Here is a 23302-nt window from a genome sequence, read left to right as displayed (position 1 = left end):
AATGTTGTAAAAAATTACCCTGGCATAGGTTCTGTCAATAAAAAGTTATTTAATAAAATAAATAAATAAATAAACAAACAAACAAACAAACAAACAAATAAATAAATAAAATAAAAGCCTGGAAAGATATACATGAATTAATGCTGAGTGAAGTGAGTAGAACCAAGAGAACATTGTACATGGATGGCAACAAGAAGATTATATGACAATCACTGTGACGGATGTGACTCTTTTCAGCAATGAGGTGATTCAGGCCAATTCCAATGGACTTGTGATGGAGAGAGTCATCTGCATCCAGAGGGGACTGTGAGGACAGAAGGTGAATCACAACCTAGTATTTTCACTTTTTTTTGTTGTTTGCTTGCCTTTTTTTCCCTCAATTTTTTTTTTCCTTTTTGATCTGATTTTTCTTGTGCAGCATGATAAATGTGTAAATATGTATAGGAGAACTGCACATGTATTAACATATTTTGGATTATTTGCTATCTAGGGGAGGGGAGTAGAGAGAAGGAAGGAAGAAAAACTTGGAATACAAGAGTGAATGCTAAAAACTATCTTTGCATGTATTTTAAAAATAAAAAAGTTATTAATAAAAAATAACAAATTATTTTTCTTTCTCTGTTCTTTTCAGACCTGTTACCTCTTAGTAGCAATGAATCCTTTTTCCTGATACCAATTAGACAAAAAGTTTCCTAGAATCACATTCCAGACTCAGAAGAGAACCTCTAGATTATTTAGTACAATTTGTACATGAATAAGAATTGTTCCTTCCATCCCAGTCAAGTGAATGTGCATGAGCAATGTCCTCTCTTTCCAGCAACTCCTGCCACTCTGGAACAGCTTTCCCCAACATCTACAACTTTCACTCATCGCTCACTGTTGGATCTGTTGTCTGGGGTCAAGGACAATCAATCCAATTTCTCTTCCACATGACATCCTTTATTTTAAAGATTTCTGATTCTTATCCCACCCAAGTCTTCTGAATAACATCAGTTCCTCAAACCCATCCCCATAAGGATCTGTCTCCAGTACTGTCATCAACCTGGTTTACCCAAGTTAGTCAATGCCATTCTTAAAATGTGGTGTCCAAAAGAGAATTCAATAGTCTTTTAAAGCTAGCTAAAATTGCATCATTTCACGTTTTTGTTAACAAACACTTTAAAAATCTTCCAAAGAGCAATGAATTTGGAGTCAAAGGATTCAGGACTGAATTTCAGGTCCCCATTTACTAGTTACATGACTAGTTATGTAACTAGATGGCCAGCTGGCTAGTACAGTTAGTACTGGACTAGTTAGGTAGCTGCTGTTCGGTTGTACCTGATTCTTTGTGTTCCTCTTGAGAATTTTCTTGGCAAAGTTACTAGAGTAAGTTGCAATCTCCTCTGCTACATCATTTTACAGATAAGTGAACTGAGACAAACAGGGTTAAGTGAATTGCCCAGGGTCATACAGTGAGTATCAAAGACCAAATCCGAACTCGGGTCTTCCTGACTTCAACTCAGTGTTCTAATCAATGAATTACGCAGTTGCTTGGAGGCAGGTAGACTTCAGACACTTACTACCTCTTAACATCCTCAACCATAAAATGAGATAATATTTGTAAAGTACTTTGCAAACCTTTAAGACTATGGAAATGCTAGTTTTTATTGCTATTATTTAACCTCTCCAGGTGTGGACCAGATATCATTAAAGGGTCATTCCTTCCAAAGCTAAATCCTATGATTCAAACCTCCAAGCACATGAAATTGATGATCTCCTCTCAGGGTTAGTGATGCTATGGACTATTACTGCTGCTGTTATTTTCTTCCTTCCTTCCTTTCTTTCTTTTTTTTTTAAACTTCTACTTCTATGACTGCTATCGTTACTAGTAGTCATAATCCTTATCACCTTCAATACTGAAGCAGCCAGGTGGCACAGGAGAGAGGGCACTGACCTGAGAATCAGGAAGGTCCAACTCTGAATCCTGCCCCTTGCCTCCAACACTTAGCAACTGTGTGACCCTAGATAGGTCACTTAATCTGCTCTCATCTTCACTTTCCTCTGCCAAATGGGGACAATAAAAGCATATACTACATGGTGATGGTATGAAGATCAATGAAATAACATGTAAAGCACTTAGCAAGACTTCAATCACTATATCAATTATAGTCATTATTATTATTGACAGTAATAACAGCTGCAACAACAGAGCTGATTTAGAGGTGAGGTTTACAAAGTACTTCCCTCAGAAGAACCCTGTGAGGTACATAATGCAAGTATTATCATTCCCACTTTATAGGTAAGGAACCCAAGGCTCTTGCCCCCAACCAGCAGATAAGAAACCAATCAAACTAGTCTGTTATGAACCAGCTCTCATCTCTTACCTGCTCCCCCTCTGAGGCCACTGTCACAAATTTCAAAATATCGAACTTGCATTTCTGAGAAGCTAATTAACCTATATTGGGATGAAATGTATGTCGCGTTTCATTAGCATCATACAGCAACTGAACTAACCAATAATATTACTTATATTACATAACTTATTTATATTACAGTAAGTAAAAGTGAGCATTACCTCTCCATATTCAGAATTACCACAAGGGTATCTCTCTTCCTAACTTAACCAACAATGGTCCTCATCCTTGCCCTCCAGAATGGATACTTGTGCCTTTGAGCTTTCTAGCAAAAGCCAAAAGCTGAATAATAATATTTTGTCTTTGAAAGTCCAGGCATTTGCTGTCCTACTATGTAGGACAACTATGTAACAACTTTGAATGATAAAAAGAGTTGTTTCTGATTATATGCCACTCACATCCCCCTTCCCCCACCTTCCCCAGCCAAGAACTATTTCTTGTACACTTCCTTCACTCTAAAGCACAGCAGTAAGGGCCTGATGATTCATTCCTCTTAGAAAAAGGAGGTGAGGATCCTAATTAGGAACTGATCTTGACAGTAATGCTGTCCTTGGAGAAGATCCAATGAACCTTAACATTTCCTGGACCAGCACAAGAACCCTTAATGTACCAGAGAATCTCAAAATTTAAAGAGCTCTCAGGGGGCCTCCAAGGTCAGCCCCTATTTCACCCAGAGCCCCTCCCACAACATTCCCACCAAGGGAGCATCCCACCTCTCGCTGAAGACCTCCAGAGAAGAAAAACCCACAACTCTCCAAGGCCATCCCTTCTATTTTGGAGAGGTCAAACTGTTACCAAGTTTTTCTTTACATCCAGTCACTATCTATCTCTCTACAACTCCTACCTAGTTCTGCCTTTTGAAGCCAAAAAGAAATAGTCAAATCAAAACCCATTTTGTAAGCACCAAGAACTATACCCAGCACTGTGGATAAAGATTGAGTCCCTGCCATAAGGAACTTATACCTCTATCAGGGTTGAAAATGTGTACAAATTAAATACAAGGTAACTTAGAGAGAAATAGTAAATGTCTTGATGTTCCTTCAAATACCTGAAGATTGCTAGGCTTCTCCAGATCAAACATACACTATCTTCAAAGAAACAAACACCGTCTACCTTGAGGCTCTATGAAAAAATACTCCAAATCACTACTAATTAGAGAAATGAAGATTAAAGTGATTCAAATTCCTCAAACTCATCACAGTAACAAAAATGACAAAAAAGAAAAATGACGAATGCTGGAGAGACTGTGAGAAATCAGGCACACTGATGCGCTGCTGGAAGAGACACATGACCATATACACTCATTCTGGAAAGAAACTGGAATACTATGCAGAAGGGTCCTAAATTGTGTTGGACAGACTATTCTACTGCCAAGCCTATACCAAAGAATTGGGAAAAGGTACTGGAGAAAAGAACACAGTTTGAAAACTCAAACTGAAAACCCGACAGAGGAGAATTCGAATGAGGAAGTAGAGAAACACTGGAAAGGACCACTAATTATTCAAAGAACATCCTACCAATTAGAGCTATCCTAAAACAAGACAGGTTGCCTGGAAAACTAGAGTGTTTCCTATCACCTGAAAGCATCTGAACTGAGGTTTTAGAGGAGTGTGACACGAGTTTCATGCTTCAGATAAAGGTTCAATAAGAGGACCTCTAAGATCCTTTAAAATTTATGATTTTAACTTAAATTTAAGATTTTAAAATAGAACCAACAGATGGACCTAAGTGGGCAAAGCTACCAGATGGTGGAATACCTACAAGCAATGACCAAAATGCACTGCAGTACAGATTACAAGGCTCTGTAATGGGCAGAACAGTACAAGTTCCACTGAGACAAGATGAAGGATGCTGGAGGTCTAGCCAAACTCCTTCTTGTAAGACGAAATCCCAGAGGTTCAGGAGACCAGGCCCTCTCTGACTCCAAATTCAGGACCCTTGCCACACCACCATCATATAACAGGAAATAGACCATGTCTGCTGAGGAGAGAGCGAACCATTTAGAATAGAGGATCATGAAGCCCATAAATCAGGGTGCAAGGTGAAAAAGCCACATGCCTAATAAGTAGAAGGAAGATGGCCTCTGAGAACAGGATAAAAGAAACACTGTTCTTTAAAGACGTCTCCAGTACAGTGACATTCACTGGCGGATTTTCTATTAAAGATACATCTTTGTGCCAAGTAAAAGTTACCTAGTGTTCCTACAACTAAGGTCAATGAGGTAGATAGGGCTATTTTCCTCAAGGGGTTTTGAAAAAGAAAGAAGTATTTTTAAAATAATGAAGAGTTCTATTTTTCTGTGCAAAAGTAGAGCTGTGATGTAAGGATACTAATCACAGATCCTATACCATGGCCACTAGAGTCGAAACTGAAATTCAGTCTGTGAAAAGATGGTCCATAGGGAAGACTTCCTTGACAATATTCTGTAACAATAATCAGAATTTACATTTTTACAGAACTTTAGGCATATAAAGCAGTACCCCTCTAACGGAGGACACCCAATGCCAGGGTCACCATTTTATAGATGATGACCCTCCAAATCTTTGCTGTACCTTCTCCCCCCACCCCCCCCCGGGGGGGGGGGGTCCCTCCATGTCTGCAATGCTCTCTCTCTTCACTTCTGCCTTTCCCAGGCTTCCATTAAGGTGCAGATCTAATCCCAAAATCTGCATGAGGTCATTTCTAGTCCTGTCTCTGTCCTCTCCCTAGCTCCAGTGCCTTCCCTCTGAGATTACCTCCTACTTAAACTGTTTATATCTTTTTTGGTATGGTCTCTATTAAAACTGAAGCTCTTTGAGAGCAGGAATCCTTTTTGCCTGCCTTTGTATCCCTGGTGCTTAGCACAGTGCCTAGCACCTAGAAAGCTCCAAATAACTGATGGCTGACTAAGAATCACGGGATGAAAAACATGACCTTGAACCTAGGCTTTTTCACTGATTAGCAGGGGCTCCTTCTACTGATGCCTCTCAGGCACTGGCTAAGAATTTGTCTCCCAATTACTTCTAGCTGTCTTTGCTATTGGTGAGGCTCGAAAGAGGCAGCGAGCAAAGGGTTAGATGCTTGGATCTTGAAAAGGCACTAGCTAGCTAAACAAAGAAGTTTAAAAAAATCTCTTTTTGGCAGCAGAAGCTCTAAAAGGGGAGAAAAGCAAACTCCATCACGTGTTCAAAAATCAATCACTAAAAGGGACCTCCGAGATCCTCCACCTGCTACAGATCCCCTGCTACAGATGAGGAAAATTCATTACAAGTAAGGAAGCTCACACAATCCATCAAGGTAAAAGGAGGACTAGAACTCGGGCTCCCTGACTCCCCAAGCCAGGACTCATTCCAGAATCTGCCTCATCTGCTAAGCCAAGCAAAGCCCAGGGCAATTTTCCAACCACCCACAAAATTATCGGACAGAGAGAAGAAAAGGAGGCAAAAGAAGATAAATAATGAAGCTGGCTCATACAAATGCCACTCTCTCTTTAGCTGACAACCTTCCACTTGCCTTTGCATGCATGCAAGCAAGCTATTAAAGGAAATGCTGAAGATAACCAAGCTCCCCGAGCCATGTGGTCTCCCTTCCTTGCTGCTGAAGAAAAGCATTTCCCAGTGCTGAAGAAGCCTACTTTTGTTTGGGGAAGACAAAGACAAAGAGAAGGAGCCTGTGCTACCAACACTATCACATGCAGAAACTCACACTGTGCATGGTTCCCATCATGTATCATATGGCTCTGGAAAAGAAGGACAACAAAAAGCATCTCAGCCATTTGAGCTTAACAGCAGTGTGGGTAGCTAGAGAGAGTATAAACACAAGCCAACATGGCGAACCTCTACTGCAGCTGTTCCCAACCTTGAAACACAAGGATTAATTTTTAATATAAAAAAGCCACAGATCTCAAACATATACTAGCAACAGTATGATTAGCATCCATTAGCTGAGAAAACATACAATAACTTTGTAGGAATGCAATGTTTTACTAAATTTGTATTATTAATAACAGATTTGAAAATAGTGATAAATCCATTTGTGACACAAGTATCTAGGGCCGGCATATCCCTTGAAATATCCCACAGCCCACCACTCAGACAGCAGCTGGCAACACTTGAAGTCCCACATGTACTGGGGATGAGGCCTATTAGGTGAAGCAATAAAGTGGCAACGAAGAAAAAGAACTTTTAATGATTTGGAAAAGTAAATATACCAGATTCCACTTGTCATCAGGATTCCTTTTACTAAACATTAAAAAAAAAAAAAAAAAAAAAAAATCTTTAAAAGGCAACCTAACACTGTATCTTAAAAATACAACTCTGATCCCCTCAAAAGAGAACTCGTCAAAAAATATGGACAAGTAGTTTTTTCAAAAGAAGAAATCCAAGCTATCAATAATCATATTTAAAAAAAAGTTCAAAATCACTAATACTTAGAGAAATACAAATTTAAGCAACTTTGGGGGTTTTACCTCATACTTATCATATGAGAAAATTAAAAGGTTAAAGGAACTGTAGGGGAAAACTGGCATAAGAGCATAGTGATGATGATGCTGTGAACTGGATCTGCCATTCTGGAGAATAATGGGAAGGATGCTTAGAAAGTCACCAAACTGTTCTTTGACCTATTATGCCACTACAAGTTCAAAACCCTTCCCCTCCCAAAAAAAAAAAATTAAAAAAGAAGAAAAAGGTTTGTGTGTAAAAAAATATTTATAGTAGCTCTTTCTATGATAGCCAAAAGCTGGAATCTAACTCAACTATCTTTCAACTGGTGAATGGCTAAACAAACTGTGGCATATGAATAGAATGGCATATTTTTCCACCATAATAAATGATAAAATGGACAAATTTGGAGTAAAATGAAAAGGGAAAACTGATGTAGAAAGGAGAGAGTAGAATTAAGAGAACAACTTCTATAATGAAATAATAGGGAAAAAAAACTTTGAAAGACTTCAGAACTCCAATCAAAGCAATTTTTAAACCACAAGTCCAAAAAATAAAAAATAAAGCTAAAGATTGAGAATCAGCCCAGTCACCTCTAAACAGAGGTGATGAAATTAAAATGCAGGAGACAAATAAATTCTGGTGTGAAAAATATGGGAATCTGTTTTGCCAAATCATATAGCTATACAATGTTGAAGAAGCCACTTTTCTTTTGAGAAGACAAAGACAAAGAAAAGGAATGCTTGTGCTACCAACACTATCACTTGCTGAAATTCACACTGTGGGATTTTTAAAATCTTAATTTGTTTAAATTGGGGGGTGGGGGGGAAGAGAGAGAGAAAGAGAGAGAAAGAGAGAGAGAGAGAGAAAGAGAGAGAGAGAGAGAGAGAGAGAGAGAGAGAGAGAGAATGAATATTAAAACTTTATATTTGAAAATTTTTTTAATAATTTGAATTTTTTTTTAAATGTGCCCCAACTCTATTCCCAATGAAGACTGCTGGGGTCTTCTAGGTCTGCCCCTTCCTAATCTAGAAGCTAAAATCTCCTGCTTTTCAATAGGAAATCACAGAAGCTGGCACCTTAAAACTTTTTCCAAGACATCTTTTTAATAACCATATCCTTTCAATATTTTGAATACTCTAAAATAAGGAGATCTTCACCTGCCAAAATCTAACTTAACTAGCTTTATAAAACACAAGGATTTTTCAGGGATAAACAGATAATAAAGCCTCACTGAAGTGAGCAAACATTATTGTAGGGTAGATTCTAGCTTTGGATAGGAGGCTGGCTGTTCCTTCCCAGTCTACAATTCACAAGTCTATGCTTCTACAGTAAAAACTTCATTTATAAATGGATTGTAAGATAAAAAAACTGGTTGCTTGTATCTTGGACTATGTTTTCATATAGAAACAAAGTCAAATAATGGCTTGGCTCCTATAAAAAGCCTATTTAACTCATAGTATAACAAAATTCAAACAAATATTACTATAGAACCTAAGACCTATTTATTCCATTGTTCTTGTATTAAAAACTATTATGATCTAGCTTAAGCCAACAGAAAAAAAAATGTGTCAAGAGCAACTCAGAACAAATACTTCCCACCATACATCTCCCATAATTTTTCCTAAACTATATATAAAAGAGAAGATTCCAGCAGCAACATAAAGGGGATCAATGAGAGAAAAGGAATCTCTGGTGTCCCCAACACTGGTGCGCAGAGAAGAGTTCCTGTGGCTGGCATGAGAAGGGCATTAGAGTCTCAATTAGAGCATGCTGGGAACTGTCTCTTTAACCTACCCATGTCACAGACTCAAGGATGTGGCACAAAGTTAAATCCTATCACAGACTGAAAGAACCAAATGATTAATCCTCCTTTCAAAGTCAGTCATCTTCATAAAAAATGATATCATAAACAAATTAGGAGAACATAGGATAGTTTACCTCTCAGATCTGTGGAAGAGGAAGGAATCTGTGACCAAAGAAGAACTAGAGATCATTGTTGATCACAAAATAGATAATTTTGTTTATATAAGTTAAAAAGTTTTGTACCAACAAAACTAATGCAGATAAGATTAGAAGGGAAACAATAAACTGGAAAAAAAAAATTACATTCAAAGGTTCTGATAAAGGCTTCATTTCTAAAATATAAAGAGAATTGAATCTAATTTATAAGAATTCAAGTCATTCTCCAGTTGATAAATGGTCAAAGGATATGAACAGACAATTTTCAGATGAAGAAATTGAAATTATTTCTAGTAATATGAAAAGGTGCTCTAAATCACCATTGATCAGAGAAATTCAAATTAAGACAACTCTGAGATACCACTACACACCTCTCAGATTGGCTAAGATGACAGGAAAAGATAATGATGAATGTTGGAGGGGATGTGGGAAAACTGGGACCCTAATACATTGTTGGTGGACCTGTGAATGGAGCCAACCATTCTCGAGAGCAATTTGGAACTATGCTCACATGAACTGATGCTAAGTGAAATGAGCACAACCAGGAGATCATTGTACACAGCAAGGAAGATTATACGATGATCAATTCTAATGGACGTGGCTCTCTTCAACAATGAGATGATTCAAACCAGTTCCAATTGTTCAGCAATGAAGAGAGCCATCTACACCCAGAGGACCGTGAGAACTGAATGTGGTTCACAACATAGCATTTTTACTCTTTTTGTTGTTTGCTTGCATTTTTTTTTGCTTCTCTTTTTTTTCTGGTTTGATGTGATTTTTCTTGTGAGGCACGATAATTGTATATAAATATGTGTGTGTGTATATATATATATATATATATTTTTTTTTAAACATATATTTCTACAATGTTTAACATATATTGGACTACTTGCCATCTAGGGGAGGGGATGGGGAAAGGAGAGGGAAATTGAAAGATTTTGCAAGGGCTAATGTTGAAGAATTGTCCATGCATATGTTTTGAAAAATAAAAAGCTTTAATAAATGGAAATAAATAAATAAAAATCATAAACAACAACAATGTAAGTCATTTTTCTCTGAATTGGGACAACCTTTCTAGAAAACAATCTGAAATCGTATCCCAAACCTCACTAAACTGTGCATAACCTTTGACCCACTAATATCACAACTAAGCACAAAACCCAAAGTTAGCAAATACTAAGGGAATGAACTCATGTGTACAAAAATATTTATTACAGCATGATTTTCTATTGTACCAAACACGTGGATACAAAGGAACAAGCTCAACTGAGGGAAATGGATGACCAAAAAGTGGTATGTGGATATAATATTGGAATATTATCTCATCATAAGAATTAACAAATATAACCGATTCAGAAAAATCTGGGATGATTTGTCTAAGTTCATGTGAGGTCAAATGAACATATGTAAATAAGTTTTACAATAATCACAAAAAGAAATAAGAGAATTAACTCTGAGGGAGTACAGAACTCTTGACTAGTGGGGATGAGCAATGACAACTTCAAGAGAAAGCTCTCTTAGCAGAGAGATGACAGATTTTCATTCAGAAGGAAACATAACATTTTCAGATCTGGCCACTATAGTGATTAGTCTGCCTGAGTATAGTGATTTTTTATGGTGATGTCTTCCTCTTCCAAGAGCATGCAAAGAGTAAGTTTACTCACAGTGACAGAAATATAGAAAGAAAGGGACATCAATTAAACATTAAAAAAGAAAAAGTTAGGAGCAACTAGGTAGCACAGTGGCTAGAAAACAACCCCTAAAGTCAGGAGGACCTGAGTTCAGATCTGTTCTCAGACACTTAACACTTCCTAGTTGTGTGACCCTGAGCAAGTCACTTAACCCTAACTGTCTCAAAGGAGAAAAAAAAAAGATAAAGTTCACAAAGAGACACAAGCAGATGGTATTACTGAATACTGTTAAGTTTATAATTAAGAGAATCTAAGTTTAAAAATATGGAGTTCCATTAGGAATTTCCTTTAATTCCATTTCATTCCTAGGTCTCAGCTTCCCAGAAACAAATATATTCTAGAGAGTAAATCAATACATGGAATGGAATAGCTCCTTTGATTATAAACATTTTGAAGATCTCCCATATCATCCTTACTAACTTGTAATTCTTTTAGCACTCTCCTTTCTTAAAATATCTTCTCTTCCATTCTTTTGATCTTCATTTATGAGTTACACTAAGTACTGCTCACCTTAGCTAGACACATTTTCTTCCACCTGAATTTCATTCCCTTAAAGCTGACATCAAACTAGATAAATTTTAATAGCATACTTTAAGTATATTACAGTCCAAAATCTAATTATATAAAGGCTTCAACAAAATCAAAAGATGCATTTCCATGTATTATCAGCATGTCCTCCTGAATTTCTCAGTCACCAAAAGTCTACACCCTAAATTTACACCAATAAGAGAATTGCTGAATTGGATGTAATGTTATCATTATCATGACTGAGATTATGTGGGACTACCAAAATTCTCCAATACTAAAAATGGAGCATCATTACAGATAAAACTTTTGCCCCCCAAAAAAGCTCTACCTTCATCCCAACAGCCTTCTGAGATGCTTTTCCTCTAATCCGTGAGTTCCTGCCAAGGCCATCCATGCCCTTGTTTTTTCAAGATTTTCCTATCCTAAACCACTAGGCTGGGATCCTATGTTCTCAAAACACACAACTCCCTTTTATGTACAGTATTATCTTCCCTAGTAGAATGCAAGTCCTGGTGTTTGGATTCCCAGACCTTAAAAACAATTCCTGACACCTAGTAAATAAATGATTTATTTACTCATCAAAATCTAATAACTAACATCTTTAACAAATGTTAGCATAACAAATACTCATACCCTCAAATCTACATAGAAATCAGAGTCAAAATGTAAAGACCTGAAGGAAAATATCAAATCCATGCGCACACAGAACGAAGTACACATTGTACCCATTTGTTCTGTTTGCCACAAAGATTGCCACTCAGGCAACAAGTATTTATTGTGTTTTATGACTCAGCACTTATCACAGTGCTTGGAGAAAGGCAATAACCCAGCCCTCTCCCTCAGGAAGCTCACATTCTAATGGGGGAGCTTTGTAATACCTTGATTGTATCTATGGGCCTGAAATCTCCACTCTGTTACTCCTTGTCTGCCATCCAGAATCAAACAAAGCACATTTAATCCTTCTCCTATGGAGCAATCCTGCCTAAATCTCCCCCTCTACTCAATCCTGGCATCCAACTGCCAAATTTCTTCAGCTCTACATCCATCATCACGGCCCTCCATCAGTGCCTTCCCATAGCCTATAGAAACAAACCCAGCTCTTGGATTTCAGTAGCCAGCTCCCAACTACAACGCGACTGTTCTCATCTATCTAACCTCTCCCACTATTCCGGCCCAAAATCTTCCAGTTCCAATCTGGTCTGTTTTAATACCCACAAATTACAGTCTTCTTCCTGCAGTTCCATCTTTGCTTGAGCTTCTACAGCTCTCCATCCACTCCCACAATTCTTGCTTAATCATAGAAGTCCAGTTCAAGGCTGCCTTCCTTCATAAAAGTTTCTATGCAATTCTAGTCCATATTGATCCCTCCCTTTTTTCAACTTCTTTAACTTCTACTTATTAAGTAATAAATGCTAAAGATGAAGTATATTTTGTGTGTATCTTAACTCCCCACTAGACTTGTAAGCTTCCTAAAAACAGACTAAGCTTCTTTAATATCTCCATTTTTTTCAAAGATGTTGCTGACTAAATCACAGGTACTCAATAAACAACAGGAAAATTTAATTCACTTTGGAACACCAAATGTGTCAGCCATAAACCACAGTGGTTTAAAGAGATTATAAGGTTTGCATAATGCTTCTGGGGCACATAAATATTTTCTACCACTAACTACAGGGCTGGAGTAGATGATCTCAAAGATTCATTTCTGTTCTGAATTGATGATCCCTATGGTACAGGTAAATAGATCATATTTATTTGTCACAGAATGGAAAAACCAACATAACTGTAGGATCAAGGGAAACTGGGAACCAGCTGGTAGCCATCAGCTAATATCTCTATTTTTGAGACTCAAACAAATAAATGACTGGTTCACTTCACTGAAGACTGTAGTTCTCGATATGACACTTAGTAGATCAAAAGGACTAAAACAGGAAGAAAAAAAAGTTAAACACTAGCAGAATTAATCATTTTTCCAAGCTCAATATCACTTTTGTTCAAGTGCTGAGAAAAGCTAGCAGTTAAGAAAACAATTCCAATGACAGCACAACTATCTATAGGGACAAGATCAAATCATCTCCCCACCACTGATGAATATGAGCAGTTTCACTGAATGGCTAAGTGGAAGCTATTAATCCAGTCAATAAACTGGGTCAACCAATCTAGATTAAAATGTTTTAAGTTTTTTTAAAAATACAAAAATAACTAGCAGATACATGTATATAAATGGTTAACGCTTCAGATGGCTACCTTCAGATCCTTCACAAAAGTCCTGCTCAGAACCCTTACAATGGTATAAAAGAAGATCCTGAGTGCCCCAAGACACAGAAGTGGTAACTATGCTCATACTGTGAGCCCTGGAAGGACCTCATAGAGTTTGTGTTCCAATGTCATGGGTCCAGATGCCAACCACTCCTGAGAGCAGGGACTGTCAACATTAGGTGGTTCTCATGGAGATGATGGTAAATTTTTCAGTCACAGCAGTTCTCAAAGACTCTGTCCCACATTATAGAGCATTAGCATCAATGCCAGTGAAGAAAACACACTCACAAAATCAAAGTCATCTGAAGCATTAAAATATCTCTATTTTTGATCATTCAAAACTTTGTCATTTAGATAACTCTCTGACCTTATTAATGTGGCTACTGCTTCCAATGGTGGATAGGGCTCCATCCCTGCCTTTTTTCTTTATTTTCTGGAACTCTTGTCCATGTTCTCCTATAAATCTTTCCCAATAACCCAGTGAATTATATCTTGGAGATAAATGCATGTATATTCTTGCATCAGACCATTCCCCCCGCCCTTTTAAAAAATATATATCAAACTTGCTTATGGATGCAAAAGTCCACTTTTTCAACTGCGTAAGGACTCCTGTTTCTCTAGCCTGACACTGTTCTTGTCTCAATCTGTATATAGCTCATCAATTTCCTGCGTCTGCTGTTCAATTCTAGTGCAACAGAAGCTTGTCTAAATGTTCCCAGTCTTCCGTGAGAAGCTGATCTAACCAACAAAGAAAAGGCATCAGAATTCCTAGATTCAGCCTCAAACTCTACTACTGCGCCATTCCTTATTCAAGAAGAAATCAATGATACTTTTCCCACTCCATCCCCCTACTCTGGTATTCAATTCCTTGGATAGAAGAAAGAGGTGGAAATCATAAAACATTTCACAATAATCGTCCAATAATTAACAAATCAGTGCTTTCCCAAATACTTGGGAAGGTTACTGCAGATAGACAGCGTGTTGAGTCCAAAACAGAGGAATAATAGAAAGAAAGAGCTAAATTGCATCTGAGAAACTGCACAGTACTTTCAGTGATTCCAAGCTGCAACCTGGTACAAAGGCCCGCCATTTCAACATAAATGTCCTACCAGAAACAACTGTATAGGATTCCAAATCTTGAAACATCACAATGTCCAAAAAGAGAGATAAAGGAGATTCAAAGGGATATATGGTTGGCACAAGTAGACTGAAATCTATTTCCAAGGATGACCTGTACATGCAAGAAGGGCATAATGACTATTGACAAGAAGATGTCTGATAAGAAAAAGTGAATCTTTCATGAATGAGGTAAGCCAATATACAGATTGAGAAGTTCCCTGGTACCCAGAAGATGGGGGTAAAAAAGGACTAAATGAAAGTTTCTAACATATTCGATGGCTCTTCTGGGGAGAGTCTATGGATGGATGAACATACACAAGAATGAAAAGAAAAGTGGAAGGTACCTGCAAAGAACATTCAGAATAAGTACATTTGTGAATCTAGGACCTCTTATTGTTCAAGGCAGAAGTAAGACCTTCAGGTGAAGTCATGATTTTTAAAGTTATAAAGATTTTAATAGTAGGTTTTTTTTTTTAATTTATCTCTTTTAACTACACCAAAATGTATCTGAATTATTATTTTGTGGAAGTTAACTCTAAAATTTGCAGAGGTAAAATACCAACAAGAGGTCATTACTTCTGCCTAGATTTCTGCATTAGCTCATTAACCCTCTCTAACCAGTATTTCAGTGTTTCCTAACTACTACCATCTTTCAAGCAAAAAAAATTCTCCAAGAAGATATATAGAAAGAAACAGTTTGCTAAGAGCCCTGCTAGCCAACCAAGTTAGGTGAGAGGCTAAGGGACAGTCTACAGACAAAGACTGAGCTTAAGCCTTATCTAGAAACCTATAAGAATTCTGTGTCCTTCAAGACAATAATTCTTCACATGACAGAAATGAACATTCTCTTTTATAAATGTAGGGAGTTACCTTAAGATGATGTTACTTTGTTTAAAAGTACCAGGATTAAGATATCCAAAGGAGTGCTGTTGCCATCAAAGCAATCTTCTTGGAATATTCCGTTCATTCACATAGCCTTTGCTCAAAACAGATGTGGAATTCCTCTTTGGAATGAAATGCCTTCAGAGGCAGTAGTCTATTTTTTCTAATATTTAAAAGGTAGCAAACTAGTAGATTTGATTTTGAGTAAACTGCCAAATTCAGTGAGTCTGATGGGTGAATCGAGGTGGCCAAAACTGAAAGATATGACTGTAAAGTAATAAGATTGGTTTTCTTATCTGGCTCATGGACCAGTATTGAAGGCAATTCCAATGTTTTGATCAGTAATGGCAGTATCAATTGATTAGTAGTATAGTCACTCAAGCCCCTGCAAAGTCGGTATTCCTATGGCTGCATATATTCTGATATACTACAAAATCCATTTCATTATTTTAGTTATCCCATATATTTACAAGAGCAGATAAGCCCTCCACCCTTAATTTTCTCTTTCTTTCTCTCTCCCTTTCTCTCTTCTTTCTCTCTTCTCCCCTCCCCCCTACTCCCCCCCCCAAACACACACACACATACACAGTGATGCAAGATTAACGGTTAAATTTCTGCAGGAAGGAAAACTGTTTTGATTTCTAAATTAGTGGTATGGTGGTACCTGGATGTTTTCATAATAAGTTTGTTTTATTTCCACGCATACCATATGTAAAGATAGCATCATCATAAAAAGGGATTTACAAAGCACCTCAGTAGAGCATCATAACAGTTGTTCTACAAAGGCAGCTATAACCAAAATATATGCACACATACCCATATAAAAGAAACAGAGAGCCAGAGAGATACCTTATATCTAAATTTACATCGTTATTAAGCAAGAAAGCAGAGTATTTTTAGGTGGGAAAAAAACAAAAACAAAAACACAGGCAGTACTGCAGATGAGCACAATGCTATGCAAACGACCTTTTTTGCTCCAACTAAAATTCCTAAACCTGAATTCCCCTGGTCCCCCCGTCCTGCACCACCACCACCACCCCCCACGCACACCCAACTCCCCACCAACCTCACAGGGGTTCCTGGGCTGGTCCATGGAATCTGATGACATCACTCCCTCTTCCTTCCTGGAATTCTAAACCCTGCTGCTCTCCCCTTGCACACAGCTCCCATCTCCATAGCAACCTCACCTCCTCCTGCTTCCCTATTGGCCTCATGGAGCAGGATACACAAAAAGGTTTTCCGTTCTCCTTAGAAAAAAAATGATGCTTTCAACAGGAACTCAAGCTAAATTTAGGCACTTCAGATTCAGAGTCCTATGACTAAGGAAATGCAGCGAAATGTCCTCCTTCCCACAGGGCACTCTCCACTCACCCCCACCCAAAACTAGCTATTTCATCTCATTCCATCTGCCTGTCACTCATTCCAAAAAACTGAAACATCCACTGAGCTTTAAAGCAACTGAACTGTCTGTCCCACATAGGTCAGTCTGCAGAAAACTCGCTTATCTCTTCCCTGTCAAAGGTGAATAAGCAAATGACTGGGTTGTCTGGAAAACACAGGGAACGTCTGCTTGCTCTTCTCCAAGCCAGGCCCAAAGGGAGAGCCCTTCTAATGATTCAGTGAATCATATCCTCTCTGCTATTCACTGGAGAACACTTTCACCTTCACAAGGAGAACAAGTAGCACAGCATCCAAAAGAACTAAGTTGGGCCATAAGATCTGTGTTTTATTTCCACCTTGCTCACTGTGGGTGACCTTGAGCAATTATCTAGAAAGAATCTCCTTTACAGGGATATTTTAAGGACTTCAAGACAAACTAATAGAGTAAGCTCGGAGATTCATAAAGAGGTTCTAACATAAATATAGGGATAGTTAATTGTCATTAATGAAATTTTTCTTTAAGAAAATAAAACTATCTTTGCATATACTGGAAAAATAAAATGCTACTTACTTAAAAAAAAAAAAAAAAGACTAGTTAGCATTTATATAATAGATCTCAATTAAGCCTCCTAAGATCCCTATGAGGAAGGTGCTATTTTTATCTCTATTTTACAGATGAAGAAACAGAGGCACAGTTTAGTGATCTGTCCAGGATCACACAGCTACATAAATATCTGCAACAAGTCCCACCTACTATTCATTGCACCACCTAACTGCCCTGGTATCTTCAATCTTAATAACAACAATCTCCCAGCAGAAACATGACTTCTACAGGCTAGAATACCAAAATGTAAGAGTTGAAAAGAACATCTAGCCACCTAGAGCAAGGCATAAAAGGAATCCCTACTATCAAGAGCTTCAAGGAGAGGGAGCCCACTACCTCCCAAGGCAGCTCATTTCACTCCTGGACAGCTCCCATTCTAGTCTCAGAAAGCTTTTCCTGACAAATCCATACTGGCTTCTTTACAATTTCAAACTGCTGATCCTGATTCTACCCTCAAAGACCAAAACAAACAGCTCTACCCCCTCCCCCATAAGATGTCCCCTGAATCTTCTCTTCTTCAGACAATACAGGATTCCTTCAAATAATCTTCAGCACATAGTTTCAATCAGGCCTTTACCATCCTGGTCATCATACTCTATTTTATCAATTGGCGGGGAGGGAGACGGGAAGGAAGGTGCATGTGTAATTTTTTTATTCACTTGAAATTTAAACAAAATAAGAAAAATAAAGAACATTTCCATGTATATAGCAGAACTTAAGATAGCATTCAATATAAAACAATAAATTTGCATTTCAAGATAACCTATGAAATAAACACTACACATTGCTTTCAAAAGTCAGCTTTTTGTGTTTCCTTCTAGATGATTTTCTTTTGTTCTCTGCTGTGCACTTTTTACTTTATTTTTTTTCCCTCCTTCCCATTCCTGGCCTTGTAGAAAGCGACAATTAAGCATGGGTATTTATTTGTTTATTTGTACCTCTGTGTGTATTTGTAAGCGCATATATGCATACTTCTAATTTGTCATTTCTTTCTCTAGTGGTAGCATTTTCCTTCCAATAAAGTTCACGTCATTCCATGTTTTTCTAAATCAACCACTCACCTTTTCTTCTATCAACAATAGTATTCCAACATAATCATATCCTATCTGAGAGATGGTCTATGAAAGACTTTTCCCCCAGTTTTGTTTCCCTTCTATTCTTGGCCACATTGGTTTTATGAAAGAAACTCTTAATTTAAAATAATCAAATTTTTCCTTTTATGCTTCAACAATATTATCACATATCAATGTCCTTCTTAAACCATGGTACCCCAAACTGAACACAATAATCCAAATGAGTCTGCTGATAGCAAAATCATAAAAGTGTGGCTATCACTACCTTATTTCTATACACCATCTAGGTATCCTTTAATACAGTTCAAAATCTCTTTAGCTTTTTTGACTGCCATATCACACTGTGACTTATACTGAATTTACAATCCACTAAAATCCAAAGATCTTTTTTCAGAATAAGTACTATCCAGCCATGTTTCCCGTAAGTGCAAGATTTTACATATATTCCTACTGAATTTAATTTCATTACTTACTACTGATGATTTTACATTTATTCCTCTTGAATTAGAATTGCTCTAATGCTTTAACCAGTCCAAATCCTTTTGAATCCTTTGGCAATTCTTGTTTAACTGTCTCTACCAACTTTGTATCATTTACAAATGGTACGAGCATATTGTCTATATCTTTACCTAAATCATTCATTAAAATGTAAAATAGCACAGATTCTGGAACACTCCACTGGAGACTTCTGCTACACTGACGCTGCACCAATAACTCTGAGCGTAACCATCTAACCAGTTCCGAAACCATCTAATCTCTGTCTGCTTCTCCACAAGAATAGTATGATGTATATGCTTTACTTAAAAAAAAAAAAAAAAAAAAAAAAAAAAAAAAAATGGGGCTAAAACTTAGGCAAAGGATATCCATTCATATGATTCCTCTCAATTTGTCTAGTTATCCTGCCAAAAAATGAAATCAAGTTAACATGACCTGGCCTTAGAATGCCCAATTTCCCATCTAGATAATCGTCAATGACCTCAGTTAGTTGGTTAATGAGTTAAAGTCTTCTAGAATCTTTCCAGAGAATCAAAGTCAAGCTCACTGGCCAGGAATACATAGATTCTGTTCTCTTTCCTTTTTTTGAAAATTGGGACATTTGCCATTCTCCATTCCTGTGGCACCCCTCTCATTCTTTCAGAATACTTCAAATATCATTGACAATAGGTTGATAATTACACCTGCCGATTCTTTTAGGATATGAGACTGTACTTCATCCAATCGAGGAGACTTGAATTCATAAAGATCTGCAAGGGTACTCTCTTCTCCGCATCTTATCTTACATAACAAATACCTGCCAGTCATTTTTATCTTATCATTTCCAGAAAAGTCATTCTCCTTTCTTTGATTGTCAGTTACCATCACGCCATCTACTCCATGAGAAGGTCTTAGCTCTTTCCTAATCATTTTCTCTACAAATATAAATTCATTTTTTTGTCCTTACCTTTCATTACTAGTTTCAGCTTATTCTGAATTTTAGCATAGCTGAAACTATTTTTACAAAATTTTATTCAGTTTTTTACCTCTGTTACCTTGATTCTACCTTCTGTATGCCTTTTTCTTTCTTTAATTCAAAGTTGGATGGCAAATTTACTGGACATTCACGTTGGTCTCTTCAAATAAATCCCATTTTTTCCACCTCACCAAAATTATTTCCCTGTGTATCTTCAGAAATTCCTTCTTGAGCAATTCCTATCTCTTCAATCCTGTTGCACTTTGATTTAGAAGCATTTTAATTCATAGAAATTCTACCTATGTTCCTTCTAAATTCATTGAAATCTGCTTTCCAAAAATCTAGGGTATATGTTAGACCCTAGATTTCCTTTCCTCTATGATCAGCTTCAGAATGGAGTGACCCCCCTTGCCCCCAAAGTTACCATCATTTCCACTCTATCAACCTTGTTGGTGAGAATGAGATTAAATTTCAAGATGAAAAGGGAAGCACAAAGCTGAGGAAAAAAATTTACAATCAGTATTTCTATTTTTTCCCCCATGTATGATAGTCTTTTTTTTTTTTTTAATTATAGCTTTTTATTTACAAGATATATGCATGGGTAATTTTTCAGCATTGACAATTGCAAAACCTTTTGTTCCAACTTTTCCCCTCCTTCCCCCCACCCCCTCCCCCAGATGGCAGGTTGACCAATACATGTTAAATATGTTAAAGTATAAATTAAATAAAACATATGTACATATGTCCAAACAGTTATTTTGCTGTACAAAAAGAGTCAGACTTTGAAATAGTGTACAATTAGCTTGTGAAGGAAATAAAAAAATGCAGGCAGACAAAAATATAGGGATTGGGAATTCTATATAGTGGTTCATAGTCATCTCCCAGAGTTCTTTCGCTGGGAAATACAACCAATATTTCTGAAAAGGCTTCATTTCTAAAATACACAAAGAACTATGTCAAATTTATAAGAATAAAAGTCATTTCCCAATTGATACATGATCAAAGGTTATGAAGAAATTAAAGCCATCTAAAATCATGAGAAAATGCTCTAAATCACTATTGATTAGAAAAATGCAGATTAAAACAACTCTGAGGTACCACCTCACACCTCTCTGATTGGCTAAGATGACAGAAAAAAATAATAATAAATGTTGGTGGGGATGTGGGAAAACTGAGACACTAATGCATAGTAATAATGCAGAGTAGGAAAATGATCCAAACACTCTGGAGAGCAGTTTGGAACTACACCCAATGGGCTATACAACTGTGCATACCCTTTGATCCAGCAGTGTCTCTACTGGGTCTATCCCAAGGAAATCATAAAAGGGAAATGACATACATATGCAAAAAAGTTTGTAGCAGCTCTTTTTATAGTAGTACAGAACTGGAAAAAGAGTAGATGCCCATCAACTGAAAAATGGCTGAATAAGTTGTGTTATATGAAAGTAATGAAATATTATTGTTCTATCAAAAATAATGAATAAGCTGATTTTAGAAAGGCTTGGAAAGATTTACACAAACTGATGTTGAGCAAAACAAACAAAACTAGGAATACATTATATAAACACTAACAAGCAAGATTGTGTGATGATCAATTATGAAAGACTTAGTTCTTCTCAGTAGTTCATTGATCCAAGGCAATTCCAATAAACTTTGGATGGAAAACATCATCTGCATCCAGAGAGGGAACTATGGAGAATGAATGTTAATCAACACATATTATAGTCACTTTTTTTCCTTTTTCTTCTTTTTTTTTCTTTTTGTCATGATTTTTCCCTTTTGTTCTGATTTTTCTCTTCCAACATGATTCATAAGGAAATGTGGTTTTTTAAAATTAATGTGCATGAATAATCAAAAAAAATAAATGAATGAATAAACAAAACAAACAAATAAAGATAAAATTTCTCCTTATTGGTTCCTCTAACTTTTGCAGACTGAAATCCTAAGTTATTAGTTACTACTCTGCTTTTTAGAACTCTAGCAGATGTCTGAACAAGTCTAGTCCTCCATCATTATTCAATCATCCCTCTGTGCCAGGCTTTTGATCTTTTCCCCAAACTCTTCATCTATTTGGTCTTTCTGTCCAGATGGTCTCTTGTATACTACAAAGACAAAATCACCCTCTCTGTCTCTTCCTCATTTTGCCTCCCCCCTGGGTTCCTGAATTTTCTATCAACTATACTTTATTGATATTCAATGTTATCCTACTTCCTTTTACTTATCCTTTTTGTCTTGACAAAGGCATACTCACCCAGTCATGGGTTTTACCCTACCCAAGTCTAAGTGACACCTACGGGATCAAAATTGATCTATTTATAATATAATCTCCGATTTCCTTTGTTTCTTAAACTCTGGGAATTTGTGTCCAAAATCTAACAATTTGAGTTTTCCCAGTAGCTCTTTTCTTAGACTTTGTCTTCTGCCAACTTCTGGCTGTCTCAGCTGCGATTATTCCTTATGGATCTTCTCTATGACATCCAACTTGGAGATAGATGGATAGTCTTATGCCTAACCCTAGATTTTTTTAAAAACCCTTTTGATTAAATTTGCAAGAAACCTGAAAAACTATACTCCACCTCACCTTTATTAGGTCTACTCCTTTTCTAGTGACAAATCTAATACCTTTACATTATAAGTTATATCCCAGAAATCCTATTCTTAGACACCACATCATTACACTCCTCTTCTTTGCCCATATTCATATTTCTTAATTTCTTAATGGGAGCTGGTCCAGGTAGGTGACATAAGGGATAAAGCATTAGGTCTGTAGTCAGAAAGACCTGAGTTCAAATGCAGCCTCACACCTTTACTAGCTGTGTGATATAGGCAAGTCACTGTTTGCCTCAGTTTCTTCAATGGAAATAATAACATCTACCTCCCTCCCAAGGTTGTTGTGAGAAGCAAAGGAGATAATATCTGTAAATCACTTAGCATAATGCCTGGCACATAGTATGTGCTATATGAATGTTAGCTATTATTAACTACTAATAGATAGTAGGGAAGAAAATAAACACTCTGTCTACTGTCAGTCTTTAGTTTCTTAGTCAAGACTTTATAATTATTGACAATCAATCCCTCCTAGTTTCCTTCGGAAAGGGTCACTGGTATCCACGTGAATCATGAGAAGTGGTGGGTTGTGCATTTTCCTAAACCTTGGAAGATTCTTTCTTATGGATCCATACCCCCAAAGACAACAGACCCTTCTATCGCTGTAAAAAGGACCAAAAATAGCTGTTTCACAATCTCTAAGCAAGACATCACCAACTGCTACTTCTTTCCTCCTCTGGTCTTTCCAAGATCATTTCTCACCTGAGGGTGGTGACTCTACTCTATTATTTTGGAGAGGACAAGCAGCTTCTTCCCCCTCTAGCTTTCCCATTTGCCACCATCCTGAGAAGGGTCAAATCTCTACTGTTCACAGTATGAAAGGTAAGAAAGTGATAGAAGGGAAGGGGGAGAGGAGATGTCAACAGCACAACAAGACAGCCCCAAAAGACTTTCAAACTATATTTATCGAAGTATAGAGTCCAAAATGAGAGG

General features: G+C 37.1%; 1 protein-coding gene across 15 annotated transcripts in view; it reads right to left on the bottom strand.

The window, feature by feature from the left end:
• The window catches only part of RBFOX2 (RNA binding fox-1 homolog 2), a 290000-nt gene that overhangs the window by 206109 nt on the left and 60589 nt on the right, over positions 1-23302 (bottom strand). For 3 of the 15 annotated variants that reach the window (XM_031938953.1, XM_031938959.1, XM_031938952.1), the window contains exon 1: positions 16322-16483. The exons of 1 other annotated variant lie outside the window; for it this stretch is intronic. In XM_031938953.1, the coding sequence (XP_031794813.1) occupies positions 16322-16363 (42 nt within the window). In that variant the 5' untranslated portion in view covers positions 16364-16483. Of the gene's footprint in view, positions 1-6077; positions 6102-16321; positions 16488-23302 lie in introns of those variants that run through there. 11 more of the 15 variants (XM_031938957.1, XM_031938964.1, XM_031938967.1 and 8 more) reach the window with 10 other exon arrangements.

This window comes from Sarcophilus harrisii, chromosome 5 (genome assembly GCF_902635505.1).
Source record: "Sarcophilus harrisii chromosome 5, mSarHar1.11, whole genome shotgun sequence".
Lineage (NCBI taxonomy): Eukaryota > Metazoa > Chordata > Mammalia > Dasyuromorphia > Dasyuridae > Sarcophilus > Sarcophilus harrisii.
Note: the sequence above shows the minus strand (reverse complement) of the source record. Positions and strands in the feature narration are given on the sequence as shown.